The sequence below is a fragment of the Ipomoea triloba genome, chromosome 4 (genome assembly GCF_003576645.1).
Source record: "Ipomoea triloba cultivar NCNSP0323 chromosome 4, ASM357664v1".
Classification (NCBI taxonomy): domain Eukaryota; kingdom Viridiplantae; phylum Streptophyta; class Magnoliopsida; order Solanales; family Convolvulaceae; genus Ipomoea; species Ipomoea triloba.
The window spans coordinates 35165399-35182012 of NC_044919.1; the positions used below are offsets into that span (position 1 = coordinate 35165399).

The window sequence follows — 16614 nt, forward strand, 5'->3', positions numbered from 1 at the left end:
CCAACCATGTGTGTGCAGAGCCCATAGCCACCTGTTTCTGACAGAGCATGTGTTCCCATAGCTGTGAAGCCACCATGTGTGATTATATTGTTTATGTTTTCCTAACCCGTCTTATTACAATTGGTTAAGAATGTTACAAATACAATACTAACTTAGTATATTATTTTATGCTTGATTTCAAATGTTCAAATGTATAAGATTTCTAGGCTGTTTGATTGGGGCAGATCTTGACATAATTTGGGTTAGAAACTGTTATGTTGGATTATATATGTTTATGACCTGTTCAGTTCATCTGTTGAATACGTATAATTTAGTCCGGAAATATGTTATTTGACCGAGAGATTCAAACTCGTTCAGTGGAAAAATGAAACTTACATCCAACATTTTTTCCACCGTTTTGACACCTTTACTTCATATACCTTCAGGTGATGGCGAGCAAGACCAAAATATTCATTGTTCTGGAATTTGTTACCGGTGGAGAGCTTTTTGATAAAATTGTATACATATTCTTCCTTTTTCCCCGTGATTCTGGCATTTTCGGGATGAAACTTGGCAAATTCTGAATCTGAGTTTCTTCCTGGCTATACACACAAAATAATGGTGTATATATTTATCGATATATAATCTCTGATTGGACTTACTCTTTACGTAATTTCTTGACTACAAAGGTAAATCATGGACGGATGAGGGAGGATGAGGCAAGGAAATATTTCCAGCAACTTATAAATGCGGTTGATTATTGCCATAGCAGGGGAGTCTACCACAGAGATTTGAAGGTTGATACTGTTACTTTTGCATAATTCCGTGAAAATTGAAATAGCTAGCTAGACAAGCGCCCTATTGTTGTTGCTCTCTCGACCGGTTAATACGTGACTATTGACATCTTTATGCATTCATTTGCTTGTGCAGCCAGAGAATTTACTATTGGATGCTTCTGGGAATCTCAAGGTTTCTGATTTTGGATTGAGTGCACTGTCCCAGCAAATCAGGGTAATTACTTGATTATTATACTGTCCCCATTGAAAAAATAAGAGAGAACATATGAGTTTATAAGGTCATGAGTTAAACTAGCTAGTTGGTTGGATTCAGTCTTTTAGTATGGTTTGGCCTATGTGTATTATAGCCCAATTGAGTGACCTTAGCTCAATCTTAGATTATAACATGGTATCAGAGCCTGCTCGGTCCATAATTCAAGTGGTCAACTGGTTAGATTCAAAAGACATATGAGATTGGCCCATTCTTAGATTATAACACCCATAATAAACCAATTAACTGAAAATATGAACGTTGAAATGCAAAAAATAATCTGATTTACTGCGTTATTTTGGCAGGATGACGGCTTACTTCACACCACCTGTGGAACTCCAAACTATGTTGCTCCTGAGGTATAAACAACACCGGGATGTAAGAAGAGTGCATCTTTTTTTTTTTAATCCTTTGCACCTAGTCTTGAGTAATGAAATTCCTCTCTTAGGTTTTAGATGATCAAGGTTACGATGGGTCGGCTGCGGACTTGTGGTCCTGTGGAGTCATACTCTTTGTATTGCTTGCAGGATACTTGCCTTTTGATGATCCTAATCTTATGAACCTATATAAAAAAGTGAGCATTTTTCACAATCTTACGCTAAAAATTTCATATGTTTTTGTTGGTTTCACTAAATCTATATTATGTGACATGCAGATATCCTGCGCTGAATTTACTTGCCCCCCGTGGATCTCCTTCAGTGCCATGAAGTTAATTACTCGAATTTTGGACCCAAACCCCGTTACTGTGAGTGCTTCTGTTTTTGTTGTTTCAGTAGAAAGTAAACCCTCTAAGACAAGGCCAAAAAAAAAACCGTAATTCACATTAGCATAAAATTTGATTTCTCCTTGTGTTTGCTTTTATTGTGCAGCGAATTACCATTCCCGAGATATTGGAAGATGAGTGGTTTAAAAAAGACTATAAACCTCCCGTTTTTTATGAGAAAGAAGATACAAACCTGGATGATGTGGAGGCTGTTTTTAAGGATTGTAAAGTGAGTTTTGTTTACATACAAGTTACTTTCAGAGTGTACTTGAAACAATAACAGGATTTATATAAATCATGAAATTCATTTTTTTTTAATTGTAACAGGAGCATCATGTTACGGAGAAAAAGGAAGAGCAGCCAACTGCCATGAATGCATTTGAGTTAATTTCTATGTCAAAAGGGCTCGATCTTGGAAATCTCTTTGATGAAAAGGTTTCTTCTATACTTATGCTTCTTGTTCATACTTTGGTATCACCGACAAATCCATAATTGTAATTGAAAAACAATGCAACCTAAAACTCAAAAGCACGGAAACTTATTCTGGTTTTTCTCAATCCTATTCTTACCCAAGCCTAAGGGAGCTTCTGTGCTTAGTATTAGGATAGGAATAAGGGGCTATCCTTCGTTAATGTGGGAAATTAGTGAATTAGTCTTATTTATCCTGCATCTCCATGATCGGTGATCCATTGTTCACAGGGATTCAAGAGGGAAACGAGGTTCACTTCTAAATGCCCAGCAAATGAGATAATCACTAAGATCGAAGAAGCTGCAAAGCCCCTTGGTTTTGATGTTCGGAAGAAGAACTACAAGGTAATGTGCAATTTGGACCACTTCGGTTGATGTTATAGATATAAAGAATATAGCTTGTGCAATATAATGTACCTTTATCCTAAGATAATGGAAGAAAATAATAATTACTCTATATCTTACGTTTTATCTTTAGATGCGGCTGGAAAACAGTAAAGCAGGAAGAAAAGGAAATCTTAATGTTTCAACTGAGGTGCGCGAATACAACTGTTTTTGTATAATTATGTCAAAATAAGGCATTTAGTTTGTACCCTAAACTATGATTCTCAATTCAGGTATTCCAAGTTGCCCCCTCTCTTCACCTGGTCGAGGTGCGAAAGGCTAAAGGAGACACGTTGGAATTCCACAAGGTATGTGTTCTGTGATCAGCTCGGCAATTATAACTAACCATGATGGAATCAACTGGCCGAAACACACTAAAAAACTGAATCCAATCAATTAGCTAGTCTAACTTATGACCTTATAAACCCATATATTTCTTTATAATTTTACAACGTGGGACTCTTAACAGTATCAAAACCTAAATTTACATTATTATTCATTTTATCTGGTGTTTTTTTTTTCCTGCAGTTTTACAAGAACCTTTCTACTTGCCTTGAAGATGTAGTTTGGAGAACTGAAGAAGATATGCAAGAAACAACATAGAATTTGCCAACCATGATTGCTACCCATTTGTTTTCAGGCCTTGGTCTTCATTCTCTTATGTTCTATTTTTTTTTTTTTGTTTTTGGGTCTTTTATGGGACCTTTTTCTCCCATGAGAGAATTAGGAAATTCACTTTGTTGTTCCTTTATTATAGGCAGTGGAAAGCAGAGATGGCTCCTATAGTCCTCCTGTTGAAGTGGTTGATGTGAATTTTGTATACTGTGTATGCTTGTTAATGTGATTCAGTGATTGCAAATTGCAATTCTATACATGTGATGTTAAGGCCAGCGAATTGTTAATGCAACTGTAAGGTCGGAAAAGTGTCTCGTCAGGCGGTAGAAGAGTGCCTAGACGGCCTAGGCGGGTGTTTATGCGACTAACTAAAAAAAAAAAACAGTGTACGTGTGGATGTATATATATATATATATATATATATATATATATATATACACACCACGTATGAATTAGCAAGGCCGAGCCGATCGGATTAATTCAGTTAATTCGAATGAAATGGGCGAGTTAACTCAGTCGAGTTAGGCGTTAGGCCGCCGAGTTGGCCTAATTAGGCGCTAGGCGGGCATCTAGGAGTGAAATCGCCACGATCTAGGGGCATCTAGACCGATTTTTGCAACAGTGCACTTGAGTAGAGTAAAACTTTGCTAGTGCAATTCAAACTGAATCTAGATTCGAGTAAAACTTTGCTAGTGCAATTCAAACTGAATCTAGATTAATCTTATATTACTGTATTAGTGTAATATTGGTGGTCATATGACAAAAAACTGGACCATATCTCATTCATAATGTATAAAAAAATGTATACATACAGGGTTCTTTTGGTAGTTTACAGTGGCATTTACATTTCACATGTTACATCTAGTCACTAAATATGCATACATAATAGAACTAGAACTCCAACATAAAACCAAAACTAGCACAAAAACATTATGTTTTTATCTGCTACCTAGGACTAGGAATGCAAATAGTTGAAACATATACTATCTGGAGTTTGTGGGGGCTCTTACTGTCTTGTGAGAGTGATCCAATTTCTTTTGTGTTGCCCTAGATGCATCTTTTGGTACTGGGAGGTTTTCAAGTGCAGCTAAAACATCTGCCATGGGTGGCCTTGCTTTTGGGTCTATGTGGAGGCACTTATAGGCAAGAGCAGCTGCAGCTTGAGCACCTTTCTTGGAATACTGACCACCTAACCTGGTGTCCATGATTCTCACAACTCGTCGGCTATCGTTTAGGGATGGCCTCGCCCAGTCGACTAAGGTTTCTTCGGCGCCCCCTACGCTCTCGTCGCCTAGGGCTCGCTTTCCTGATAGCAGCTCTAGCAGGACTACCCCGAAGCTGTAGACATCGCTCTTTGGAGTCAAGTGACCTGTCATAAATCATTTCATTTAGGTTTTTGAAGAGGTCTAGTTTTGCTAAAAGGTCAAATTTCTTGCCATCCTATATCTCTTAGGTTAAAGATTATGCACAAATACAAAAAGAACCAGCAGTTGGGTTGACTTGGTAACCACAAGGTTACAAGTTCGACAGGTTTACCTCCTTGTGGTCCAGTTGCCCTTTGCTGGCTAGGGTTACAAGTTGGGATTTACCCAGTGCACACCCTTGGCTCAAAAAGAACAAGCGGTATGAAAAAGTGGTGTTGGCATGGAAAGTTAGCAGAAGTTGAGGAAGAAATTAACCTGTGGCAACATATTCTGGTGCAGCATAGCCTCGAGTTCCTACTACCCGAGTTGAAACGTGAGACTTGTCTCCAACAGGACCATCTCTCGCAAGGCCAAAATCAGAAAGTTTCGCGTTGAAGTCCTGCAGAAGTTCGATAAAAAGCCATGTAACTAAAAAGGTAACCAAAACGAAAGTCATTATTCATCGAAAACCATTGGCATACCGAATCAAGAAGAATGTTGGAAGCCTTAAGGTCCCGGTAGATCACATTCGCATTGAGACCATGCAAGAAGGATAAACCCCGTGCAACATCAACAGCAATACGCATTCTAATAGACCAAGGCATGAGTTGAACTCCTTCTGCATATACAATTGGAATATAATATATCAAGGCACAATAACAGAAACGTTTTATAGAAACAAGATCATCTTAAATTTGCAAAGAGGATATATAGATACAACGAACGACAGATTTACTCACTCCGGAACAGATGGTTTTCCAAGCTTCCTTTTGGCATGAACTCGTAAACCAAAAGTCTGTTTTCAGATTCCAAGCAATACCCGATCAACCTCACGAGATTCGTGTGATGGAGCTCGCTTAAGTAGTTAACCTCCGACTAGTATAGAAATAAAGTTCAATTACCATACAGAGAAATTAAAAGAATTTAAGTACTAAACAAAAGTTCATAGGGGCTTAAAGAACACATACAACCCATTCTCTGTGACCTTGGAAGCTCTCGGGCTTAAGTTTCTTTACAGCCACTACCATCCCGGTTCCCGGTCTGCAGGGAGCGAATGAGTTTTCGTCTACCCATCCTTTGAAGACATAGCCAAAACCTCCCTCACCGAGAAGACTGTCAGACCGGAAATTCCTAGTGGCGACTTTTAGGTCATTGAAGGCGAAAGGCTTGAGGTTACTTAAGGCGGGGGGATTGCAACTGGGAGTTGCAAGAGTATTGGCCACACTGCCATTGGGCGTTGGCTGGCTGGAATTATTGGAGCCTTTCTTCTCAGAGGGAGAAGATGCCTTATTCTCTGGAAGGCAAAGTGAAACATATAAGTATCTGATATAGTTTAAGGTGATTCTGACAGATGAAGATACATTGAACAAAAGTAAACACACACACACACAGAGAAACAGCAGCATTGGTGGAGCACAATGCACGCAATATAGGACACTTATGTGCACAAGGAGCCCAATCCAAACCTAAAATCCCCATTATTCATGGCAAGAATCGAACCCTTATCCCTAATCAGCACTTTTGCGCACAAGGAGCCCAACTCAAACCCAAACCAGTAATCATGGCAAGAATCAAACCCCGACCCCCCAAACAACACTTCTGCACACAAGGAGCCCAACTCAAACCCGAATGCCAAACAGCAGCATTGGTGGACTGGAAGAGCTGCAACCAGCAAAATGCACACAATACGGGGCACTTCTGCACACAAGGATTCCAATACAAACCCAAACACCCAATATTCATGGCAAGAACCGAACTCTTATCCTACCCCAGGAAACAAGTCTAATCTTAAGCGACACTTCTCATCCATTAGACCAATAAACCAATGCACTGAGGCACATATTAATATTTTTGAAATACTTCTAATATTTTTCAATAATGCAGTAAATTTTAATTTTAATAAAATTACAAGTAATATTTATTAAATTAACTGAATCCACATATAACTGATTTAAAGTCCTAACTAACAGAACATTTAACAAAACAGATCAAAAGCTGCCAGTTTGAGCAATAGATTAGTCAAAGGCAAGAGAATATAATCCCACTACAACAAAACCAGAATTGATCATCATTCATATACATATACACACACAATCATCACTGCATTCAATTCAATAACTCAATATATAGAAGAAAAAAAATAGACAATAAGCAAAAGACAACCAATTTTATATGTGTAAACAGAAAGAAAAGAGATTCAGAGTTCACACATACCAGCAAATAAGCTAGAAGAAGCATGAGCAAGCTTTGCTGGTTTGGCCAGGCAAATACCCATATCCAAAAACTTGGAAACTGAGGCGCAAGTGGTGAGGAAAAAGAGGAAATAGTGAGGAATAAGGATGAGAGGACAAGTCCCAGAATGGGATTAACTGTGAGCCCATTCTTGTTTCTTTATGCAGAAAGATAGATAGATTTGGTTTGGTCTTCAGTCAAGGTGCAGAAAAAAATTAACATCAACCTTTTAATACGTTCACACCCACGCTTCTACTTCTTGTCTTGTATTTAAAGAAGGAAATGGTAAACTCTGGGTCCCAGTTGAAAGAATGTGTCCAGTTGTAAGTTGTGTTTAACTTTCTTCATAAATTGAAAATAGGGATGATAACAAATAGGTATTCATCTATTGGGTAACATGAGACTAGGGGTCTCAATTCGTGAGACAGATCGAATCTTTGATTAATATGTCAAATTTTTTATTAATGGGTCTGATCTTTGACCTCATTAATAAAAAATCCGACACTTCTCACCAATTGAAACTCGCCTCACACAAATTTTTGTCTCATCTACAAAGTTTTTTTTTTCCGGCACAATCTATAAAGTTATTATTGAACTAGATTAGTTATAAAATTATTATTTTTTAATCAAATTACTATTTATATTTCCTTTAATTCATCTTTTCCAACTAAGCGTCACGTAAAAATTCATTATTTGATATATCGCATAAAAATGAACCTTTAACACATTAATAATAAACTTTCATTACACAAAAAATGAACATTTAACAGTGCACAATACAATATAGATTGATGGTATAATTTGCCTGTCTTTATGAGGATGCATTGTCATCTTTATAGGTCTAACATCTATGTTGAGTTGAGTTGAGTTAACATGATTTATATCCTCCCAAAAGTTTTGTCGGGTCGAGACATGGGAATTTTGAAGTTTGGGATTCAACACTTTTGGGAGAAGAATTGAAAATAAAATAAATAATATCACGTTAAAAAGTTGAATATTATATAAATTTAAGAAAGAAAATATTTAGATGGGAATGGCAGCCGCCTATCCCGGAAATTTTGTCAAGTTTCCAGTGTCGTTATCGTACAGGTCAACTGTGCGTCGTCATGGCATTTTGACTCAGTAAAAATGGTTGGGAATTTGGTTGTGTGCTGGACACGCACATGGGGCCATGGGGGGTTATGGTTTACAGTTTATACGTCCCGGTTTTTAAATCTATATATTGCGTAAACGCGTATTTTTGGAAGTATGAAGCACTAACATTAATGGAATATTTATTTTAAAATGTCAAAGATCTCGTAGTTAAGTGGCATTCGGTGTCCCGATTAACATTCCCACATGAATAATGGGAGTGGGTTTGACTCTTAGTGGATAGTAGCTAATATTACATTGTAATAGAGTCAGTAGTACTAAAAAAAATTTATTTTAAAAAGATTGTTAAACTATTTAAAATATTCTTTCAAAAAGAAAAAAAACTACTTCAAATATTAATTAAATTACAAAATTATAAAAATTGACATCATGACATTACGTGATGTGACTAGGTGTAGATGTTGACTTTGAGCAATTCTTTTAAAGTTTGTGCATTTAAGTTTAAGAAAATAATGTTAAAGTCTTTGTAGATTGTAATTAACCGGCATAACTGTGACAAATATTATATTATAATAAAGTCAGTAATATTTAAAAAATAACCATCTTCATACAAAATAGATGTTTCATAGAGAATAATTTTTTTTTTTGAATAATAGTGTTTTTGTCAAGATAGAGACGTCATCCAAGAAAAAGAAATTACTTAAAAATCCATCACATTTGTCAAAAAATCAACATAAATTTTTATCTATACAAAAAATCACTCAAAAACCCTAATAGGGTTGCTCTTATGAAAATTTCACATTCAGTGTCTTCGTATGACAACGACTTGGCTATGGCGTTACAAAGGAGTTGTTGACTTTTTAAAAAGAACAAAAGTTTAATAAAAAGTCGTGTCAATCGATAAGTTCATAATAATTACCCGTAACAATTACGTTGTTTTTATAGTTTGGCAGCTTTGTTTTATTTTTAAATGTTTAATGATTACTTATGGGAAAATGTTATTTTTTTTCCTTAAATTATTTTATTATAATAGTTGACTCGGTCTTTAAATTCTTCCCGTTACTTTTTCTCTTAACNAATAAATAATATCACGTTAAAAAGTTGAATATTATATAAATTTAAGAAAGAAAATATTTAGATGGGAATGGCAGCCGCCTATCCCGGAAATTTTGTCAAGTTTCCAGTGTCGTTATCGTACAGGTCAACTGTGCGTCGTCATGGCATTTTGACTCAGTAAAAATGGTTGGGAATTTGGTTGTGTGCTGGACACGCACATGGGGCCATGGGGGGTTATGGTTTACAGTTTATACGTCCCGGTTTTTAAATCTATATATTGCGTAAACGCGTATTTTTGGAAGTATGAAGCACTAACATTAATGGAATATTTATTTTAAAATGTCAAAGATCTCGTAGTTAAGTGGCATTCGGTGTCCCGATTAACATTCCCACATGAATAATGGGAGTGGGTTTGACTCTTAGTGGATAGTAGCTAATATTACATTGTAATAGAGTCAGTAGTACTAAAAAAAATTTATTTTAAAAAGATTGTTAAACTATTTAAAATATTCTTTCAAAAAGAAAAAAAACTACTTCAAATATTAATTAAATTACAAAATTATAAAAATTGACATCATGACATTACGTGATGTGACTAGGTGTAGATGTTGACTTTGAGCAATTCTTTTAAAGTTTGTGCATTTAAGTTTAAGAAAATAATGTTAAAGTCTTTGTAGATTGTAATTAACCGGCATAACTGTGACAAATATTATATTATAATAAAGTCAGTAATATTTAAAAAATAACCATCTTCATACAAAATAGATGTTTCATAGAGAATAATTTTTTTTTTTGAATAATAGTGTTTTTGTCAAGATAGAGACGTCATCCAAGAAAAAGAAATTACTTAAAAATCCATCACATTTGTCAAAAAATCAACATAAATTTTTATCTATACAAAAAATCACTCAAAAACCCTAATAGGGTTGCTCTTATGAAAATTTCACATTCAGTGTCTTCGTATGACAACGACTTGGCTATGGCGTTACAAAGGAGTTGTTGACTTTTTAAAAAGAACAAAAGTTTAATAAAAAGTCGTGTCAATCGATAAGTTCATAATAATTACCCGTAACAATTACGTTGTTTTTATAGTTTGGCAGCTTTGTTTTATTTTTAAATGTTTAATGATTACTTATGGGAAAATGTTATTTTTTTTCCTTAAATTATTTTATTATAATAGTTGACTCGGTCTTTAAATTCTTCCCGTTACTTTTTCTCTTAACTACTTGTTTGGTAGGAAAAAAAAACAAAAAAAAAACAAAAAAAAAAAAAAACAAACTCACCTCCATTGAGTAGTATTGACCTACTGAAGCACAAAAAGTGAACACTCATTGGACCACAACATCAAAATGTATATTAACATTCAAATCTTGTGGAGAAGAGTTTAGTAACTATCTAAAATAGTAATTTCTTTCTGAGTGTTTGTCGATATTTTACATCACATGATCATTCTAGACTTTTTGATTGACCACATAAGGATATCTGCACTCATACAATTTTCTCTCACTTTCAAAATGATACATCACAAAATTTACAATTATTCACTATTTACTCTTCATCCATGTAATTTTCTCTCTTCTTTAAAAAATACCCTACTATCACATCAACTTAATAAAAATTTTATTTTTATCAATAAAGTACTAATAATAATAATAAATGTAAAAGCTGTCAGATTGCAATCCTGACATTAAATTGCAACAAATGTAATTTGACATGTTAAAATTGCTACACGTAATGTCTAAAAAATGAATGTAACATTAATTTTGTAATTGGGATGAAATCCATTTGACTCTTTTTACTGGTATAGGTGGCTCTGATATCAAATTGAATTATGTGCTTCATTTTGAATACTGACACTGATGCTCGAACCCACTCCCATCATCCATGTTCATCCATGTGGGAGTGTTTTTCGGGACACCGAATGCCACTAGACCACAAGGTCTTTAGCATGTCATTTTCTCATTACTCCTGCTTATGTTATTATCCTTTAATGATTCGCAGATTCGACGTAACGTAAAAACAAGCAATTTGAGACGAGAATGTTAGACAAATCCTCGTACCTGAGGGAGATGCCGGCCTCAGGCATTTTTTTACACCTTTTCGAAGGAGAGAGAAAAGTAAGAAGAGCTAAGACTCAGCATTCTTAGCTGGATAGGATTTACATAGCTTGACTGGAATATACAAACGTTTTTTCTGCCGTCCTGACTTTACCTAACTGTATGAAAACTGGAAATTCTGATTTCTGGTGTGGTGTTTTGCGTGCGAAACCAGACAAGGGAGGCGTCAAGCATCATTAATGATTATGTAATTATAGAATAGTATTTGGAAGGTAACTCACTCTTTCAATGTGCAATGCCCATCATGTGTTTGCGAAAAGGTCTGTTAGAAGACTTGAGATAAGTTAGTTAGGGAGTGAGTGAACAACCCAGACCACTTGCTTGCAGGGTACTATCAGCACAAGATACTATGTTGTGCAAATGTGGGAAACTTGCAAGATTGCATCTTTTCAGCTACCGTACCAAAATTTCATTGTTGATAGAGGAAACAAGTAAGCTTCTCTGACTTATAATGGTTGATTGACAAGTTGAATTCGAGAATGAGTTAAAGTTTGTTTAGTATTTGTTGCTCTGGGATAAATGAAGATAAAACCTCTTAGATGTTCTGTTTAATACTTGTTGCAGGGAATCCTATCAAAAGATTTGTAGGTGTCTCATTTTATTCGACTGTTCAAGGGGATTTGTGTAATAATCGTAATAAGGATTATGGCAAACTGGCAACCGGTTTAGCCTCTTTGGTTGAGGAATCTTCTGTTCTTCGGGATGAAGAATCCAGAATGTCGTTAGCTCAGAACTTGGCAAGCTTGGTTGAGGAGACTTCTATAGTTAAGACGAAACGGATGTCTAGGATGGAGCAGAAGAGGTTTCTTGAGCGGCAAATAAAGAAGAAGGTGAAGGAACAGTACATGAATGGGAAGTTTAAGGACCTTATGGCAAAATTGATTGGTGATCACAAGACTCTTCGGGATGCTTATGATTGTATTAGACTGAACTCTAATGTTGATCTAGTGTTGGATGGAGATGACTTGCCTTTTGAAGCCATGGCAGAAGAGTTATCTCTTGGACATTTCGACGTAAGTGCTAACACATATTCAATTGCCACAAGGGGGCCTAAGAAAGAAGTACTTATTCTTCCGAATGTTAAGCTCAGAGTTGTTCAGGAAGCTATTAGAATAGTGCTGGAAGTTGTTTACAGACCTCACTTTTCCAAGATTTCACATGGTTGCCGAAGTGGAAGAAGTCACTTGTCTGCTCTTAGATACATCTGCAAGGATATGAAGAATGCCGACTGGTGGTTCACATTACCCATTAATAAAAAGCTTGACAATTGCATCCTTACTAAACTCATATCAGTCATGGAAGATAAGATTGAGGATCCCAGCTTATTTGCTATCATTCGTAGCATGTTTGATTGCCAGGTGCTGAATTTAGAATTTGGCGGCTTTCCTAAAGGACATGGTCTTCCACAAGAGGGAAGCTTGTCTCCGATATTGATGAATATATATCTCGACCTCTTTGACCGAGAAATGTACAGAATGTCAATGAGATATGAAGCTCTTGATACTGGACCGAAGACTGAAGAAGATGCAAACATGTCTAAGCTTCGTAGTTGGTTTAGGAGGCAAATGAATGGCGGTGGTACTGTAGAAGTTAATACCGGGGGATACTCTGGTGTTAGGGTGCATAGTTGTCGTTTCATGGATGAGATTTTTATTGCGGTGTCAGGTCACAAAGAAGTTGCTGTTGCTTTGAAGTCTGAGATGCAAGATTTCTTGAAGAATTCTCTCCATTTGGAAGTTGATAATGATATAGATATTTTGCCATGTGATGGGCATAATGGAATTCGGTTCCTAGGCGGTGTAGTTAAAAGAAGCCTGATAGAGAGTCCTGCACTAAAAGCAGTTCACAAGTTGAAGGAAAAGGTGAAGCTATTTGCGTTGCAAAAACAAGAGGCGTGGGATGCAGGGACAATTAGAATTGGCAAGAAATGTCTAGCACACGGGCTGAAGAAGGTGAAGGAATCAGAGATCAAACATTTAGCTGATAATAGCTCCACTCTGAGCAAAGTTTCCCATTTCCGGAAAGCTGGAATGGAAACTGATCACTGGTTCAAAGTCTTATTGAAAGTCTGGATGCAAGACATAAACGCTAAAAGTGCAGAGAATCAGGAATTTATCTTATCTAAACACTTGGTAGAGCCATCCCTTCCCCAAGAGCTACGAGATTCCTTTTATGAATTCCAGAAGTGCGTTGACAAATATATTTCTTCTGAAACGGCTTCAACTCTTGCACTTTTGCCTAATGCCAATTCTTCATCTGAATCTGCGTTTAGAACTCAGATTATAGCCCCGGTCACCGCCATTAAGAAGCGTCTCTATCGATATGGATTGACAAACTCTGATGGGTTTCCTCATGCATGCCATATGCTCATTTTTCTGGACCACAATCACATTATCGATTGGTTCTCAGGTATAGTTAAGCGGCTACTCAGATGGTACAGTGAGTTTGACAACTTTAATGAAGTAAAGCTCATTATTTGTAATCAACTAAGGATGTCTTGCATCAGAACACTGGCAGTGAAGTACAGAATACATGAGAAGGTGATAGAGAAAAAGTTCGATTCAGAACTAAGCAGAATCCCTTCAACCGATGAGGTTGAGCTTGAGCTTGAGCTAACAAACGAAGCATCGACTTCTCAGACATCTGATAATGATGATTCCTTAACGTATGGAATATCGTACAGTGGCATATGCTTACTGTCTTTAGCACGAATGGTGAGCCAGTCGCGACCTTGCAACTGTTTCGTTACAGGATGCGTGGCTGCTGCTCCACGCGTATACACTCTTCATGTGATGGAAAGGCAAAAGTTCCCGGGATGGAAGACAGGGTTTTCGAGTTGCATACATCCTAGTTTACATAGAAGGAGAATTGGGTTGTGTAATGATCATCTGAAAGATCTGTTTCTTGGTAATATTTCACTTCAATCTATTGATTTTGGTTCTTGGAGATGAAAATTTGACTTCCACCTATTTTGTAGATCTAATTATAAACCATTCAATAGCTATTCTAACTAATCCTTATCCCAATTTTTTGGTTATGTTCAATGGATCACAATTTGTTTTTGTTAATAGAATTTTCAAGCTCTTAACAAGGATACATGGTCTTTTTAATTTATTTCCTTGCTTCATGTATGGTTTGGTTTTAAGTTTTTTAACCAAGGATGCATTTGGAAAAGCAGGTGAATGGAAGAACAGTTGGAACAATCCACCGCTCTAACTACCAATCATTATTGTGTGGACTATACTAATATACATTCAGTACACAAATAATGTACTTTTAATATATTAAAAATGTACATTATATTCAGAAAAAGTACATTATTTGAGTATTAGAAATACATTATTTTATATAATATATATTGAATAATGTATTTTTAATATATTAAAAATGTACTTTTTTTTTATGGTTCTTGCCTCTAGCCTTTAACTACTCCCAAAATGGTTGTCGGATATTTTTATTTAAAATAAAAACAATCCAAATTAAGAAATTAATGCCATCACGACATCACTTATCAAATTAGTGCAACTATACCCAATCAAATTGGTCAGATTATTGTCTTGATAATAAAAAAAATTCCAAATTCAACTCCCATTAAGAACTGTTTATCACATATCCCGTTAAGAACTCTTTATCACATATGCACAACCTAGACTTACCTCCTTATGCTTCGATATGCAAGCTTCACCCATTATACATCTTCAGAGGGATCGTGGACTTTTCCATTTAGTGCAACTATAATGCAAATTTTGAATTACATAATGAGCAATAAACACAAGGGACTAAAGTGATGCAAATATAAAATTTCATAGACTAAAATTCTCATATTAACCCCACTGTTACAAAGAAATACCAAACTACAAAACAGGTTTTCAACCCATTTATAGTCATTACATTCACTTGACTGGACTTGAGAGGATGAAAAGGCCACCAAAAAAAAACATTACAAAATGAATCGAGGCAAATAAAAGAATGCCTGAGATGATTGAAAATGAAACAAAACCAGCAGGGCAGAGAAAACCCACATCATGATCATAGTCTAATATGCTCACTACAAGCCTATAGATACACCATATATTAGACAATCAGTATAATTACACATTCTGAGAAAGGTCTCGGCTCTCGAGTTTAATGAGCAGCTCTATCATCAGGCCCTGCGAGCATGATCTGCACATTCAACGATTTTGCGTTATTTTCTTTTCTCATTTTTCAATATACCGTGCTTCTTTCTTTTGATTTTTAGATAAGCATAAACCTGTGGGTAAAATTTACAAGACTTACATTACAATCATATGCAAATCGTCTGGCCAGCATAATAGCTGCGTTTCGTTCACGCTCTGTCTCAAACACTAACACAAAGGAAACACCTGTCTTTGCCTGCCAAAATGCTGCCTGAGCAGCAGCATTCCCACCACCTCTAACTCCACAAAGCTGACAATGAGGAAACATATGACGAAATACATTTAGAACAATGGCATACGATGTCAAAGGATGTTTGTTGAAAGCGTCCCTCTATCTAAATAGAAACTAAATGCAAACCAATATAATGTATCCTCGACCCTCGTTCTTTCATGTAATTTGATTGAACACTGACAACATATCCTCTTAACATTTCATTATACTGTCTCGACTCACTTTAACTTTCTTTTAGAAGTTAGAAGTCATTCACTTGTAAACTTGTCCACTATATACTAATCCTTTTAGTATATGTGGCTACACGAATTTCCACTTCCCGGGATCTTATCACTAATTCAGGCCAAGACATGTCCTGCCGGCCTCCATTTCTGTGTTTAATTATTGAACTCGTCTTAGAACTCACTCAATTAAAGGGCCTCTTCAAATCCTTAGCGCCACACCAAATCCCTTAGTTCCATCATGTAAAACTATCTGATTAACAAAAATCTAACGGAAGTGAAAATGTCCTGAAAAGAACTCAGCAGTTAAATTGGGAGAGAAGGGGAGTATGATGAATACCTGCATTGAAGTGGAATAGTACTCTTTTGCCACAGTTGTCTTCCCTTTACAAAGTTTTATTCTCATCTTCCCAATGTGGAATACATGGATAGACTGTGAAGGTTGATCCACACCATTCATTTGGACAATAACTACCTGCAAAAAACAATTACACATACATGAAAATTTTGAAAAGACATTTTTAGGTATTGATATATGACTATACGCAGGCAATAAGAACAATACAAATATTGAAGCCGACTAATGTGACTTGTTGAGTATGAAAATCCCAGGTAAAATTTCGGAAACACAATGCTACTTTTTCAATAGTGAAAAGCTTGATAGTATGCAGTATAGTGGTTTTGACCTTCATAAACTCGGGAAGAGCTTTGATAGAGGAGTAACCTCATATTTGACACTAGCTTGGTGCTTCTTTTACGTGAATAAATTATATAATTGAAAAAAAAAAAAAAAAAAAAAAAAAAAAAAAAAAAAATTTTAAAAAAAA

General features: G+C 35.9%; 4 protein-coding genes across 4 annotated transcripts in view; 2 read left to right on the forward strand and 2 right to left on the reverse strand.

Moving 5' to 3' along the window:
• The first annotated feature begins 88 nt into the window (after positions 1 to 88).
• Positions 89 to 3531, forward strand: LOC116014880 (CBL-interacting protein kinase 32-like). Its single transcript, XM_031254840.1, has 12 exons — positions 89 to 497; positions 669 to 776; positions 910 to 990; positions 1332 to 1385; positions 1475 to 1600; positions 1682 to 1771; positions 1896 to 2018; positions 2117 to 2224; positions 2489 to 2602; positions 2736 to 2792; positions 2875 to 2949; positions 3170 to 3531. The coding sequence occupies exons 1-12, from the start codon at positions 429 to 431 to the stop codon at positions 3242 to 3244; spliced, it is 1080 nt and encodes a 359-aa protein (XP_031110700.1). The 5' UTR covers positions 89 to 428; the 3' UTR covers positions 3245 to 3531.
• Positions 3532 to 4013: 482 nt separating this feature from the next.
• LOC116014879 (probable serine/threonine-protein kinase PBL2) lies at positions 4014 to 7048 on the reverse strand. Its single transcript, XM_031254839.1, has 6 exons — positions 6874 to 7048; positions 5628 to 5953; positions 5400 to 5535; positions 5142 to 5278; positions 4936 to 5059; positions 4014 to 4625 (listed from the first exon to the last, which is right to left on the reverse strand). Exons 1-6 carry the CDS (start codon positions 6932 to 6934, stop codon positions 4240 to 4242), a joined length of 1170 nt encoding a protein of 389 aa, XP_031110699.1. The 5' UTR covers positions 6935 to 7048; the 3' UTR covers positions 4014 to 4239.
• A 4017-nt stretch (positions 7049 to 11065) lies between these two features.
• On the forward strand, positions 11066 to 14252 carry LOC116014878 (nuclear intron maturase 4, mitochondrial). Its single transcript, XM_031254838.1, has 2 exons — positions 11066 to 11587; positions 11721 to 14252. Exons 1-2 carry the CDS (start codon positions 11506 to 11508, stop codon positions 14105 to 14107), a joined length of 2469 nt encoding a protein of 822 aa, XP_031110698.1. The 5' UTR covers positions 11066 to 11505; the 3' UTR covers positions 14108 to 14252.
• Positions 14253 to 14936: 684 nt separating this feature from the next.
• The window catches only part of LOC116017805 (stomatal closure-related actin-binding protein 1-like), an 8712-nt gene continuing 7034 nt past the window's right edge, over positions 14937 to 16614 (reverse strand). Inside the window, exons 11-13 of the mRNA XM_031258443.1 lie at positions 16128 to 16262; positions 15435 to 15584; positions 14937 to 15320 (exon numbers count right to left, since the gene is read on the reverse strand). Coding sequence (XP_031114303.1) covers positions 15282 to 15320; positions 15435 to 15584; positions 16128 to 16262 — 324 coding nt within the window. The 3' untranslated portion in view covers positions 14937 to 15281. The remainder of the gene's footprint in view (positions 15321 to 15434; positions 15585 to 16127; positions 16263 to 16614) is intronic.

Coding starts and splice junctions, on each gene's coding strand:
- LOC116014878 (XM_031254838.1), top strand. CDS start 11,506: ATGTTGTGCAAATGTGGGAAACTTGCAAGATTGCATCTTTTCAGCTAC. Junction 11,588..11,720: donor ATTGTTGATAGAGGAAACAA/GTAAGCTTCTCT, acceptor TACTTGTTGCAG/GGAATCCTATCAAAAGATTT.
- LOC116014879 (XM_031254839.1), bottom strand. CDS start 6,934: ATGGGTATTTGCCTGGCCAAACCAGCAAAGCTTGCTCATGCTTCTTCT. Junction 5,536..5,627: donor AAGGTCACAGAGAATGGGTT/GTATGTGTTCTT, acceptor TTTCTATACTAG/TCGGAGGTTAACTACTTAAG. Junction 4,626..4,935: donor ACCAGAATATGTTGCCACAG/GTTAATTTCTTC, acceptor GATTTATGACAG/GTCACTTGACTCCAAAGAGC.
- LOC116014880 (XM_031254840.1), top strand. CDS start 429: ATGGCGAGCAAGACCAAAATATTCATTGTTCTGGAATTTGTTACCGGT. Junction 1,601..1,681: donor TTATGAACCTATATAAAAAA/GTGAGCATTTTT, acceptor TGTGACATGCAG/ATATCCTGCGCTGAATTTAC. Junction 2,793..2,874: donor ATCTTAATGTTTCAACTGAG/GTGCGCGAATAC, acceptor TTCTCAATTCAG/GTATTCCAAGTTGCCCCCTC.